Source organism: Martes martes, assembly GCF_963455335.1.
Source record: "Martes martes genome assembly, chromosome: 16".
Taxonomy (NCBI): domain Eukaryota; kingdom Metazoa; phylum Chordata; class Mammalia; order Carnivora; family Mustelidae; genus Martes; species Martes martes.
The window spans coordinates 723,919-737,694 of record NC_137904.1 but is presented as its reverse complement, the minus strand read 5'-3'; the positions used below and the strand labels follow the sequence as shown (position 1 = coordinate 737,694).

Genomic DNA, 13,776 nt, shown 5'->3' with positions numbered 1-13,776 from the left:
CTCCCCTCTGCACATCTCCCCTCTGAGCTCAAGCACTAGGCCGTACAATGGTTTTCAAACCTTCTTCCTCTCATCACAGGGGCTTTGCACATTCTGCGCCCCGAGCCCTGCGTCTTCTTCACGCGGCTGTGTCCAAATATTTCCTCCCGAAGCCTCCGTGGTGCTGCCCCTGGGGGCGTCTGTCCTTGCCGTCCTCCTCCCGGAAGCACTGGGCTCCCTCTTCGGAAACTAGTCCCCACACTTCAGGTTTTCTGGTTACTTGACCCGGCATCTCCTCCCTCCCCAGCCGGGAGGGCCTTCAAGGCCGGGACGGGGTCTGTTTACGCTCTGTTTCCCCCCCACAGACCGTCCGGGCGCTGGCACCCACGAGGTGCTCGGGAAATGTTTTTCAAACAAGTGAGCGGACAAATATTTTGTTCCCGCTTTGGAGCCCCGTCAGCGTTGGCAGCTGAGGACGTCCCAGCAAAGCACGGACACCACAGACGTGCGCAGACACACGCGTGTCCTCGTGTGGAGGAACGCACGGGCGCACTCACACACACGCCAATACACACACGGGTATCGTGCGGCACACGCAGGAGGAAAGCTCCCCAGGCCGCCGTCTGCCACCCCGAGCTCATTAAAGCCGCTAAATATAGCCCGTCTGCAGCTGTGCTCAGCACGCTGCCCACACCAGCCAGGAAAAGACACCAGTTACCAGCGGAGCTGCGGGCAGGGGGCTCCGGGCACGGCGGAGCAGGGGTGTGGTCTGCGGGCGGGGGGCTCCAGGCATGGCGAGGCAGGGGATGGGGTGCTGCAGGCAGGGGGCTCCGGGCACAGCAAGGTGGGAGGGGGGCTGTGGGCAGGGGGCTCCGGGCACGGCGGGGCTGGGAGACGGCTGCAGGCAGGGGCTCCGGGCATGGTGGGCCGGGGGTGGGGGCGGCTGTAGAGACACTGGAGGTGACACTGGACCTTGGTGGTGGTCCAGGCATCTGAGCTGCTCCTCTGGCTCCCGGGCCCTAGCAGGGGGACGTGAGGTCGGGCCCCACGCGCGGGTGCTGGCACCCCCACCTTCTCTGTCCCTTTCAGGCCACGCAGGCTCCACATGTGACGAGCCCACGGAGCCGAGCGCAGTCAGGACGCGGCTCGCTGTTTGCTTCAGGCACGGGCGCGAACAGCGAGGGGAAGTGCTGGAGAGACCCCGCGCGGGGAGGAAGGCCCCAGCCGGCAAAGCACGGCACCCACATCGGGGACTCGCGCTCCGGCCGCTCGGGATCGGAGCCGGCAGAGCAGCACGGACGACCACCGTCATCTCGCTGAGCCGAGGTGCGCCCAGCTCCGCGGACGGCACGGCCCCGCCACGGCCGCTTTCCCCTCAGGCGCTCCAGGCTACGGTTCTCGCCGACCCAGGGCTGGCGCTGGACCCGTCCCGGCCCCACAACCACGTCCCCGCACGTCCCCGAAGAAGATCCTGAAGGCGCAGACTCGCGGGACAGCCTTCAGCTCAGAACGCGGACGAAAACCTACACCGGCGGTTTGGAAACAGAACACAAGGGACTTTGCCTTCCCTTAAACACATGTTTTTTCCGGCCCAGTCCAGAAGCGGCGGACGGGGGGTCAGCCCCACGGCTCTCCCTCTGAGGCAGGTCGTGCCTCCCTTGCTGGGGGACGTAGCCACACCCCGCCCCCCGAGCGAAGGGAGGTCTGACATCTTGGGCGGCCAGACTGGCCGGGGGAGACGCCCCGTGCAGGGCTGGCTAATTCCCAGAGACGAACGAGCCTTCCACCTGCAAACACCTGCTCTTGTGGTCCAAACCCCCCCTTCACGCACAAGCCAACCCTCCCCTGCCCCAAATGCCCCCAGGATGGACGCACACACCCCCACGTTTCTCAGTAGCTGCTCCTAAGCTACTGCCTCCTTTCCAGTGGAAAACACTACCCGGGCTCTCAGCTGAGCGCCCCTGCGCTCTCTCCGCCCCTGGGGCCGTGCACCCCTGCACTCCGACCGGGGCCATGCACTCCATTGCTCCGTCCAGCCCCGGGGCCGTACGCCCTGCACTCTGTCCGCCCCGGGACAGAACTGGGAGCTCTTGTGGCCCTTCCTCTTGGGAAACCTGAAGGTCCCCTGGGTCTTCACTCGGCCTCCTCTGTAGGCTGGACTCCGGGAGCTCGTCCAGACGCTGCCCCACTCATACTGAGCCCCGTGCACTCGGCCTGAGGCCTGGCAGACAAGCCCGGCCCCTCCCCGGCCCCTGACAGCCTTGTCCATGGCTGCCCCCAGGTGCAGAAAACCCCTTCCATGCTGGTCCTGAGCCGTGGGAACGCAGACCCCTTCCTGCAGCTGAGGGATGGGCGAGCCCGGGGGGCAGGAGAGGGGGCAGCGTGGGCTTAACTCTCGAAGGAGCAACCACAGACCCAAACAGCAGGAGAGAGAAGAAGGGGGTTCGGAGACCCAACTGCCATCTTGACCCTCCCCGACCCCAGCCTCTTGAGAAACCCAACCCCGCCAGTGGCAGACACGGCTCAGAGGACGTCCTCGGGTCACAGGGTGGCCTGCGGACACTCTGCCAAGCGTCCCTGGGGTAGGCCCTGCAGGAAACCTGGAGACGCCCCACCGGACAGATGTGTAGGTCCAGGACGACAGGGGGCGGGCTCTGCACTCACAGCCTCTGGGGGGTGGGGGAGGCAGACGGCATGTCCGCGTCTGTGTCACCCAAAGGACCTCGTCTCTGAGGCTCCAAGGCTTTGCACCCCATTCCTGTCCTCGCTGACCACAGGCAAACGACACACAAGGCTGTGCAGGGGCCCATCTGCCGTGCCGGGCTTAGCCTCCTGGCCCACCGGCCCCCACGCTGCCCACACGTGGGAACTTGGGACCCCAGGCTCAGGCCAGGGGGCAGGGAGGGGCCCCAGGCCCAAGGAGGCTGGACCCACCCAGGCGGGAGACAAGCCTCCGGGGAGTCGGGCTTAACTCACGCTGCTTCTCCTGGAGGGCGCTGGAAGTGCACGGGGCGCTCGCATCTCCTGCGGGGAGAGAGAAGACACGTGAGCAGACTCCCCACCGCGGTGCTGGGCGCTGGGAGGCCACGTGGGGCTCCTGCCCACCCCCTCCCAGAGCTGGGGTGGGCAGAGGTCTCCCCACTTCATGTCCCACGGCGCGCAGAGCCAGGGAACCCGAGGCCTGGCCTCCTCTCCTACCGCCGTCCCCGGGCAGCTGCCCACAGGACGCTGCCCTCTCTGAGGACACTCGGCAGCGTGCAGACCGCCACGGGCCCTCTCCTAGCTCCGCACCCACGTCTGCTCCTGCCTCCCCCCTGCATTCGCTCTGGATGCCCTGGGCCACCGCAGTGACCATCCTGGGTCCGCCCCCTCCCCAAGTCCTGCTTCGGCCAAGGTGCCCCCTTCGCCCCCAGCCGAGGGGACGGCCGGCCCTCCCCACCCCCATCCTCACACAGTTGGGGCCCGAGTCCTGTGGGGTCTGCCTCTGAGACTCGGGCCCCACAGTGGAAGGGGCGTCTGTGTTGTCCACCGCTGTCCCCGTGCCTGGCGCGCTGCTTCTCAGCCGCGCACGCCCCCACGTGCGGACTCCGGCCGAGTTCTGTGGGCGACAGAGCTCGACCCCCCACCCCCACCCCAGAGAAGCCGCTCTCCGCAGTCCTGGGAGTCAGATGAACCCCTCGCGGGCAGTGGGCTCCAGAAAGCATTGCGGACGACAGCCACGCACAAGATACACTTTTGTTCGCACATAAACGATTCCCCAACCAAGTGACGACACCCGCGAACATCCCCCCAAGGCCGTGAGAAGAGTGTTCTGCGGAGGGGACAGCCCACGGCCGACTTGAGAAGGACCGTGCTGGAGGGAAGTCGCACACCCCAGCACTGTACTCACGGCCGCAACCGACACCACCGGGGTTGAAGCTCTCTGCGCATTTTCGATGACTTCCTTAAAATCATACACTCTCGGGAGAGGAAGCCCGGGTCCACGCGCAGGGATGGGTGGGCCCCTGCCTGCACGCCCCATGGGGCACGCTGCCGTCGTCCCCTGAGCTCTCTGCCTCCCGTCACCAGACTCACCCCAGGACGCACGCTCTGCCCAGACCGCTCTTGGCTCACGGGCCCACAGTGGCTCCCCTACTTCACAGTCTGAGCCTGGCAAGCCAGCCTCTCTGAAAAGCAGCCCCTGGGCACCTGCTACGCCCTCTCCCGCCCCGATGCCCTCCACAGCGGGACGCTGTTTCTGAGTGGGTCTCGCCGTCTCAGGCCTCACTCCTTTCCTGCAGGTAAGAGCGTGGCTCCCTGGTCAAGCCGTCCACGGCTGTCTGATTCCTACAGCGATGGTGAGCTCACGGTCCCCAGATGATGACAATGGTGGGAGGGAGGACCTCCGTGCCTGGCTAGGGCATTTACCCTTCACTCCTCAGATAATGGAAATCCCCATGCCGGCCTCCCTGCGGAAGGAAGTCCTGGGTTTACAGCGCGGTAGAGCTGAATGGAGATGGTAAACTCACAACAGGACCCAGGCTTTCTCTCCCGCCCCAAAATGACACCAAATATTTTCCTAGGAATTGGTCTTTAGCGGTACTATAAAATAAGAAGGGGGTGTCCTTGGCAGAGCAGACACTGTCGGGCACCCCTGAGAGGTGGGCAGCGGAGGGAACAGGTCGGGGGAGGCAGGGCAGAGCCCCTGCACAAAGAAAAGGTGGGGACCATGTTCAGAAATACTAAGAGTTTGAAGATGGCAACAGCAGAGCATAAAATCAAGTGAGAGACCCTCAGCGTGGAGCTTCGTAGGACCGCCAAGGTCACACAGCCGTACTGCCAACGAGGAGAGGGGAAGCCATAATTTGCATCCTGCAGAGGAAGGAAGGCTGTGGCCAAAGGAGGGGCAGCTCGGGGGAGAGCAGGGTCCTCAATGGAAAACCCAGGAGCAAAAGAAGCTTTTGCAACCACCTGGGCCTGCCGATCCTCCTCCCAACACCCGCCTGTACTGACCGAGCAGAGGCATCTGCTCTCAGGTGTGGGAAGGGCTGAGTGTCTGAGAACAGGACACCCTGGGAAGCTAAAAATACCAAGAAGAATAAACCAGAAGCTCATGTCATCCAGCAGCATGTGCTACCCTCCCTGATAATCAGAGCACAGCTGTTTGCAATAAACAGACACATCCCGGCAGCCAGCGACAGGCTGGGGGTGGGGGCGGGGGGTCCGACTACGGAGTCGTGTACACAGTGTCACCCAGCATCACAGGAAAACCAACAGCATGGAGGCAAGACGCCAAACTCAGTGGCGGAGGGAGGTGAGCCCAGGAAAATGGATCTGCAGACGCCTTGGCCGGTTAGCAGGACCTCAGAGTCCAGCCATCACCACCAGGCCCTAAAGGGCACTTAAAACACAGATTCAGTGAGTCTGGGAGGGAGCTCTAAAATTCACATCTCTGACAGGCGTCCAAGTGATGCTGACACTGTGGATCCAGGGAACACTCTTTGAGAACCACATTATTAGACACAGGACATAAGCCGTAGTTTGGGAGGAATCACAGGGTAAATAAAACAGCTCTCTGGGAAAGGGAAGGCAGAGAAGGTGGTTGGGACAACTGGGCAGTGCCTGCTTCCCTCCTGACAATAAGAATGTGACCTGATGACATTCAGTTTGCCCCTAAAACAAGACTGTAAGCAGCCCCTTAAGTGAGAGCTCACAGACTGTTAGTATAAATTATTCAGAAAGACATACGCAGACTCTGAACCTAAAAGATAGCAACACGGCAAGGACCAAGTGGGACACAGGGCTCAGGGACACAGGGCTGTTCAATACATGAAAGTCAATCACAGTAACAGAAAACAGGACAAAACCCACAGGATCATCTCAACAGAGGCAGAAGAAGCCCTTGGCAGAACACAACAGCCTTTCATGAGAAAACCCCTGATCCAGCCCAGAATAGAAGGGAACTGCCTTGACCAAGCAAATGACAACTGCAGGAAAAGCCCAGTCAACGTCATATTTAACAGCAGAAGACTGAAAACCCCACCAATGATCGGGAACAAGACAAGATGCCAGCTCTCACCATGGCCGTTCAGTATTACGCCGGAGAATCTAGCCAGGGAATTCAGGCAGAAAAGGGAAATAAAATGCATCCAGGCTGGAAAGGAAGAAGTAAAACTACCTGTTTGGAGATGACATGATCTTGCGTATAGAAAATCCTAAGGAATCCTCACCCCAAAATAAACCTAATAAATGATCTCAGCAAAGTTGCAGGATACAAGATTATATACAAAAATCAAGTGTATTTCTATATACTTGCAAATAATCCATGAATGAAATGAAGAAAATAATCCAGTTATAATAGCACCAAAAAGAATAGGATGCTTTGGAATACATTTAGCAAAACAAGTGTAAAATGTGTACCCTGAAAACTACAAAACGTCACTGAAAGAAATTAAAGAGGACCTAAATGAACAGAAAGACATCCCATGTTCATGGATTGGAAGACTGAAATTGTTGAAATGGTGATACACCCCAAATTGATCTACAGATTCAACACAACCCCTATTAAGATCCCAGCTGGGGTTTTTTTGCAGAAATTGAGAAGCCGATTCTAAAAATCACATGGAAATACAAGGAATACAGAATAGCCCAAAAAAAACTTGCAAAAGAGAGCAAAGCACATGGATCCTGATTTCAAACTAACTACAAGGGCACAGTTATCAAGATGATGGGTGCAGGCCTAAGGATACACATGTATCGGTGGAATAGAATTGAGAGCCCAAATGTAAATCCCTATGTTTCTGATCAATTGATTTTTGACAAGGATGCCAAGACAATTCAAGAATTGTCTTTCCAATAAATGGTTCCAGTACCACTGGTTAACCACCGGCAAAACAATGAAGTTGAACCCCTACCTCACACTCTATATAAAAATGAACTCAAAGTGAATCAGACCTAAATGGAAGAGCTAAACCTATAAGACTCTTAAGGGTAAATCTTCATGACTTTGTATTAGTTGATGGTTTTTTAGATATGGCCTCAAACACAGAAATAATAAAAGTGAAAGTACATAAAATGGGTTTCATCAGACTGTTAAAAATTTGCACTCTAAAGGGTATTATCAAGAAGGTGAAAAGACACCCACAGCATGGAAGAAAATATCTGTAAATCATATAACTGATAAGGGTCTAGTATCCACAATACATAAAGAACACTTATAACTCAACAAGAGAAAGACAATCTGATTTTAAATGGGCAAAGGATTTGGATAGACTTTCTTCAAAGAAGATAAACAATGACCAAAAAGCACATAAACATAAGTTCATCATCATCGGTCATTAGGGAAATGCAAATCCAATCCATAATCATATGCCACATCATACCCACTGGTGCAGCTATAATCAAACAACAGACAAAGACAAGTGCTGGCAAGAATGGATTGGTCTGAACTCTGGTACAACATTGGTAGGAAGGGAACGTGGGCAGCCTGGCACTCCCAGTCCCAGGTGTGTCCCCACAAAAACCCATACTTGAATACTTATAGTAGAATTACTTATAACAGTAAAAATGTGGAAACCACTGAATGTCCACCGGCTGATGAACGGATGAACCATATGTGGGACTATCATTCAGCCATAAAATGGAATGACGTTCTGGTTCATGCCACAGCAGAGCTGAGTCTCGGAATCACGATGCCAAGGCAGACAGCAAATACAAAAGGCCACATACTGTTGGAGTCTATGCATACAAAATCCCAGGGTTCTGAGGAGAGAAAAATGGGGAGTGGCTGCTGGTAGGTATGGGACTTCTTCCTGGGGCGATGAGATATTCAGGAACTAGGTAGCAATGGCGGCTGCTCAGGGTCATGAATGTACAAACTGTACAGAAAGTGCCAAATTGTACACTTTACGAGGGTGGGTTATGTGGTATGTGAATTGTGTCTCAGTTTGTAAAAGAACTTGGCAGGACCTACTTTCCTTGGACAATGTTAATGGCAAGCTGTGCTTCCCGAGATCACTGGACTCAAGCTCGCTCCCGTTCCATGTCAGAATCTCGCTGAAGGATCTTTGGTTAATTAACCCACACTGAAGTGCGTGTGGTCTATTTCCATCCACTTCTAACCCACCAGGGGACTCTGACACGTCAAAGAACAGGAAGAGAGAGACCTTGCAGAGCACAGAATGAGTCCGTGGCACCCACGGATAAATACCAGGTTGTTACGGAAAAGAATCACAGTGCACGAAAATGAAAAGATGATTGTTTTAAAAAAAAGAAGAAGAAGAAAGAAAAAGAAAAAAGAAAAAAACAAAAACAAAAACAAAAACACCCCAGAAGAGCTGAGCAGAGGAAGGGCGATGGCTGGAGAAGACAGAACTGGGGAGCTACCGATGGGGTTGGAGCAAGGAACGTTTCCAGAGCCCAGCAAGGACCAAGAAATGGGAACAGGATGGGCAAGGGGAGACCCGGGTCTGGAACGTCTCCAAGGTAAGTGTGGAAGGGGAAACAGAGAAAGAAACCCCTGAGAAATAATAAAAAGAAAACGCACGTGCGTGCATGCGTGCACATCAACATGCACAGTCGTATACAATGGAACGTATACAAAGTGCCATATAGTAACTTACACAAGTGCCGTATAGAGACCTGATACATTGTACTCCGTGTTGCGCGTCTTGTGTGTACAGCGTGCCTGTTGTGTCCCATTACGTGCGCTGCACGTGTGTACCTAGTAAACACCGTGTCGTGTTGTACATCATATGTTGTACATGTATGTGCACGTGTGTACACGGTAATCGTCACACCTCACGGGCCGTCAGGAACGCGGGGAACACGAAACGGCTTCAGGCGTCCAGGCAGAGCTAACACGCAGGCAGCTAGCCCACAGCTGAGTCTGTAGCCCAGGGAAGAAGTTGCAGCTGGAGACGGACGTGGGGTCACCATGGAGGGTGGCGGCGACCGCCCAGGCTGGTCTCCGGGGCAGCCTTCTCCTGACGCGTCCTCGGGGCTTCTGCTGCCCAGAGTAACGCCCAGGCCTCCCTCCCGAGGCCCCGTGCTCAGTGCCCTCCTGCACGGGTGACTGTGGCCGGGACCCCCGCTCCTCCTCGCCTGCAGGGGACTGTGCCCTCACCGAGCGCAGGAGTGGCCCGTGTCGTGGCCGATGGATGGGCAGCCGGTGAGATGAATGCGTGTGTTCTGCTCTGTGAACGAGTCACACCCTGAGTCCCCAGGGGCTGCAGACACGGCGGTTTCCCCTCCTCATCCTCCCCTGCCCCCCCTTCTCCCGGCTGCCCATGGGGAGGAAACAGCATCAGCACTGTGGCTCTGACCCAGCACACCCCTCCCAGCGAGCCCGGCAGGTACCTGCCGGAACGCACTGGTCCCCGAAGCGTGATGACCCGGTACGGAACGCACTTGGCAAGTCTTGACTCACTTAAGCTCCCCAATGCTCGCACTAGCCCCACTCTGCCCACGAAGAAAGGGAGGTGCCAAAGGTACCCAGAGTTTGCCTGCCCGCAGAGCCAAGTTCATGCCCAGACCACGGACAGCGCCTGAGGCTCTCCCTCCCCTGCCTGCGCGGCCCTCCCAGCCCTGGCTGCTGCTCCTGCCCCTCCCAGCTCGCACAGGCTGAGTCAGGGGGGCGGGGATGGGAAGAGCTTAGCCAGAGGGGCCGTGAGGGCAAGGCGGGGCTTGTCTTATAGCGACTGAGCACTGTCCCGGGAAGCAGCTGGAACCTGGGACCCCTTCTGGGCCCCTCCAGGCTTCGGGGCGAAGGCAAGAGCAGGCCAAGGGTCCGTCTGCAAATGCGCGGCTGTGACAACTGGGGCGTTGCCTCTGGACGGGCCCTGGGGACCAGACTGGAGCCTGCCCTTCCTGGGAACGGGCCAGTAGCCCAGGCCGTTTCTTTAAGACCTGACTACTCTGCAGAGGCCCCAAAGCCCACCTCCATCCAGCTGGCAATGAGGATACGAGGGAGAAGGATGGAGCGCGGTGCGGCACCAGCTCCCAGGACCTTGGGCAAAACACAGCGTCTGTAAGCCTGGGGTTCGCCATCTGTAGGATGAACACCCACCCGTCCCTGGTGCGTCCGTCTCACAGTACAGCTTTGGCACAGTGAGCGCCCCAAGCCCAGGGCTCAGGGGACGGGCTCGAGGGAAGCAGCTCCAGGCAAGACCCCAGCACCGAGCCGACTGCCACCAAGACGGCCGTCCTCCCGGGCTGGGCCAGGACCATCTCACGGAGCACCTCCTGAGGGGACGGCCTGGCCCAGCCCGTGCGTGAGGAATGACAGGGCCGGGAAATGAGGAAGAGGTGCTCTCTGCGCGGGGGAGTGGGGTCAGGAAGGACTAGCCTGGGGACGACACGCCCAGAGGCCAGCCCCCTTGACCCCGGGTGGTTCTAGATCTGGCCCTGCTTCCAGAGCGGCCTTCATGCAACCCAGGCTCTGACGACGCAGCCTTCCCACTAAGCGACCTGCTCCACCCGCCCCTCGAAGCCTGGCTCCGTAGCTCCGTCCTCGGGAACCTTCCCTGACCCCAGCGACCCTCCGCCCAAGCTTGAACCCTTACATCTTGTCCTGTCCTGCGTCACCGTCACAAGCGGTGGCCCCAGGTGGGCCCCTGGGTTCCGTCTGCCAAGCGCTTGTATGCGGTAGGTGCTCAGCAAACTCTCAGGGATGTGAAACGGCCAAATGGGCAGGACGCCTGGGAGGACGGGCTGCTCTGCTGATGGGTGCGCCCATGAAAAGCCCCGTGGGCCAACCCAGCCGCACACTCCTTCCTCAACCACTCGGCCCGCAGCAGGTGCGGCCCGCCCTGCTCCCCTTCCGGGTCCTTCCCAGAGGCTCTCCACCTGCCGCCCCGGCTTCACCTGTGCCGCCGACCCCGGAGCTCGGCCCTGCCCCTGCCCCCGGGAACGCGTGCCCCCGGGTGAGGTCATCCCACGGACAAGGGAAGCTCGGCCGCCCGGCACAGAAAGCCCCACAACGGGAGCCCACGGGGGCTCCCGCAGGCCACAGCGTTCGGGGAGGCGCCCAGAGAGACCCGAGCTCTAGCCGCCGTCGCCCGCGCCCCGGCCCCTGCGGCACACACGTGCATGCGCCCGGACCCCAGAAGCAGAGCCTCACCCGGCCGCTCGTCCAGCCTCCCCATGGTCTCTATCTGCTCCGCCAGGTCGTTGGAGTTCCACTGGCTCATCCCGATGAGGAGGGCGCTCTTCCCTTCGGCCACCTCCTCTGTGGGCGGAAGCAGAGACAGGCGTGAGCACGTGGGCTGCGTCCAGGTGACCCTACCCGCGGACGCAGACTTCCGCTACCGGAGGGGTCAGCACTCGCGGACAGCAACGACACCTCCCGGGAGCTTCTGCCGCAGGCAGGCACGGCTGCTGCGCCCTACGGGGCCCCCACAGGCTGAGGCAAAGAAAGGGACGAGGGGACGGTCACGAGGGAGGCTGAAAGCCCCATCTGCGTCTCCGTTCCCGCCACCAAGAGCGGTATTTCCTGAAATTAAACGTGTTTGCAAGGAAGAGGAAAGCCATGCCCCTTGCTCAGTTTTTCTTTGGGTAGGTTACTTGGCTTCTCCGAGCCTCAGTTTTCCCATCAGAAAAATGGGTGCAAGTCCGCCCAACACACAGAGCTGCCGTGAGGGTTCAACGAGGCAATGGGGCAAAGGTCTCAGGGCATGGGGTGCTGGTTGATACAGACAGTACAGTCTTCCCCCACATGAGAGGGGGCTGCCGCCGGCACTTGGGGTTTGATGGGGGCAGGACCAGCTCCGCCGTACCTGGGAGGGCAGGAGACATTGGGCTCCGAGCAGGCCTTGATCTGTATCGACCCCTTGGCTCTCACGTCACACTTGTGAACCCAGTAATGCCTCCGTCCTCTCCGACACCCCCCTCAGCCCCGTCTCTATCCGGGCTCTTCCCCAGAAGGGCTCAGGGATGACGCCGAAGGAGTCAGTGGGGCCATATTCCCCAACCACATTGAGCACCGGTCCCCGGGTACCATGTCAGCTGCACACCCGTCTGGTGCAGCCCCCCGTCCCAGAGCAGGGCGCATCCTCCAGACCGATCCCACAGGCGTCCGCTGGTCTGGCTGTCAAAGGGACGAGCCTTCCTGCGAAGGGCGCCGAGCACCCCCCTCACAGGGTTAGCGGGTCCGCGAGGAGAATCCCACGGCTCAGGACAACCCGGGAACAGGACCCACATCGCCGCCGAGACGGAGCGTGGGGAGCTGCCCAGGGTCCGGACCGTGCCGCGCTCCCCGACCCCGCCTCCCGCCGGGATGCCTGCTCCTGCCTCCAGAGTTCACCTGGAGGGCGTCACCCACGTTACCGGACGGCAGCTCCGCACGGAGATGGTCACACGCGCTTCACAGACATCCCCCTACTTCACCCTCGTAACCCATCTAGAAAGGCAACGATCGGCACCATTTCCATTTTACAGACGAGGAAAGCTCAGCACAGAGCGATTCAGGACCTGCCGGAGGCCACCAGCCAGAACCGGGACTTGAACCCAGGTGCACCGTGCCGAGAGCCCTCCGATCCTGACGGCCTGGCCTGGACACACTGCGTCGGCTGCCCAGCCCCCGCAGCCAGGCGCCACACGTACGCCCTGACCGCTCCCCACGGGCGGCGTGCTCCCCCCAGGCACACGTCTACACCGGCAGGCAGCGCTGTGTTCTGGGCACACCCCGGCCAGATTCCGGTCCACACTCTGCCCCACGTGTCCCCCAGCTGTTCCTTGTGTCTCTTGCACGGGGCTCTGGTTCGACAGCCCTTCCCAGCAAGCCGTCCTGAGGACAGGAGGTGGTGCCCTGCACCTGCAAAGCTCCAGGGGCCCACGTGTGGTCGGGGGTACAACCTGGGGGAGCAGGACCGCCAAGGGGTTAAAAGCGCCGCTCTGGGGTTCGACGGGCTCTCTTCAACCTTGGGTGCACCATCTGCGGGCTCTCGGACCTCAAACGGTAACGTGTGTTGACGAACCTCAGTATTCCTCACTATGAAACCACATCGTGGCGTCAGGGGCTGCCCTGGGGTTAGATGAGGTCAGGAAGGCAACGTGTCTGTGGGCACGACGACCACAAGGCAGGTGTGGGCCTGGAGAACCGCCCGTGAAGATAACAGCACAGAGCCCCATGGGGTGTGTGTGTTTGAGGTGGTCAGTGCCCCGGGGACCCCCAGGGCTCAGCAGAGAACCCCTCCTCTCCTAGACCATGGCCCTTGATCTCTCTTTCCAACAAGTGCGGCGTCCTCACAGACGCACGCCACGTCCCTGGGCTTGCGGCCGGCCCGCCCACGCAGCCGCATTCTCACCCGCGCCCCCCCAGCCCCCCACTCCTCTCAGGCTGCCGCAGTCCCTGCCACACCGTCCCCCACCAGCAGGGCAGGCCTCGCTCTGGCCACGTGCTCGGCTCCTGCTCCCCCGCTCTCTGGGCTCAGGGCCTCCTGTCCCCGCTGGGCTCTCACCGTTCTCCCTCTCCCACTGGATCTCTCTCGACACCCCGGTCCACTCCTGGGGAGCCACCCCCCACTCTGCCTTCAGGAATCTTCAGCTCGCGCTCTCTGCCCCCAGCCGCCCCTCGCCCGCATTCTCCCGTCCCTGGGCCTCCCCTCCGCCCGCTCTCAGCTCTCAGCCCGGGGCGTTCACTCTGGCAACAGCGGGCTCCTCCCCGAGAGGACACGCACAGGCACGCGCACTCACACGCGCACACGCGCACGCACGCACACGCACACACCTGGAACCCGTAGCCACTCTGTCCGCTCTGTGTCCCTTCGCTGTGGTACGTGCCTCTCGGCAGGGCCCACGGAGGCCACGAAGCGCTGGCTG

At 59.6% G+C, this 13,776-nt stretch overlaps 1 protein-coding gene across 1 annotated transcript in view; it reads right to left on the bottom strand.

Moving 5' to 3' along the window:
• The window catches only part of PITPNM3 (PITPNM family member 3), a gene marked incomplete at both ends in the record, with an annotated part of 48,595 nt that overhangs the window by 26,118 nt on the left and 8,701 nt on the right, over positions 1 to 13,776 (bottom strand). The window contains 2 exons of the mRNA XM_080825599.1: positions 2,956 to 3,003; positions 11,078 to 11,185. Coding sequence (XP_080681725.1) covers positions 2,956 to 3,003; positions 11,078 to 11,185 — 156 coding nt within the window. The remainder of the gene's footprint in view (positions 1 to 2,955; positions 3,004 to 11,077; positions 11,186 to 13,776) is intronic.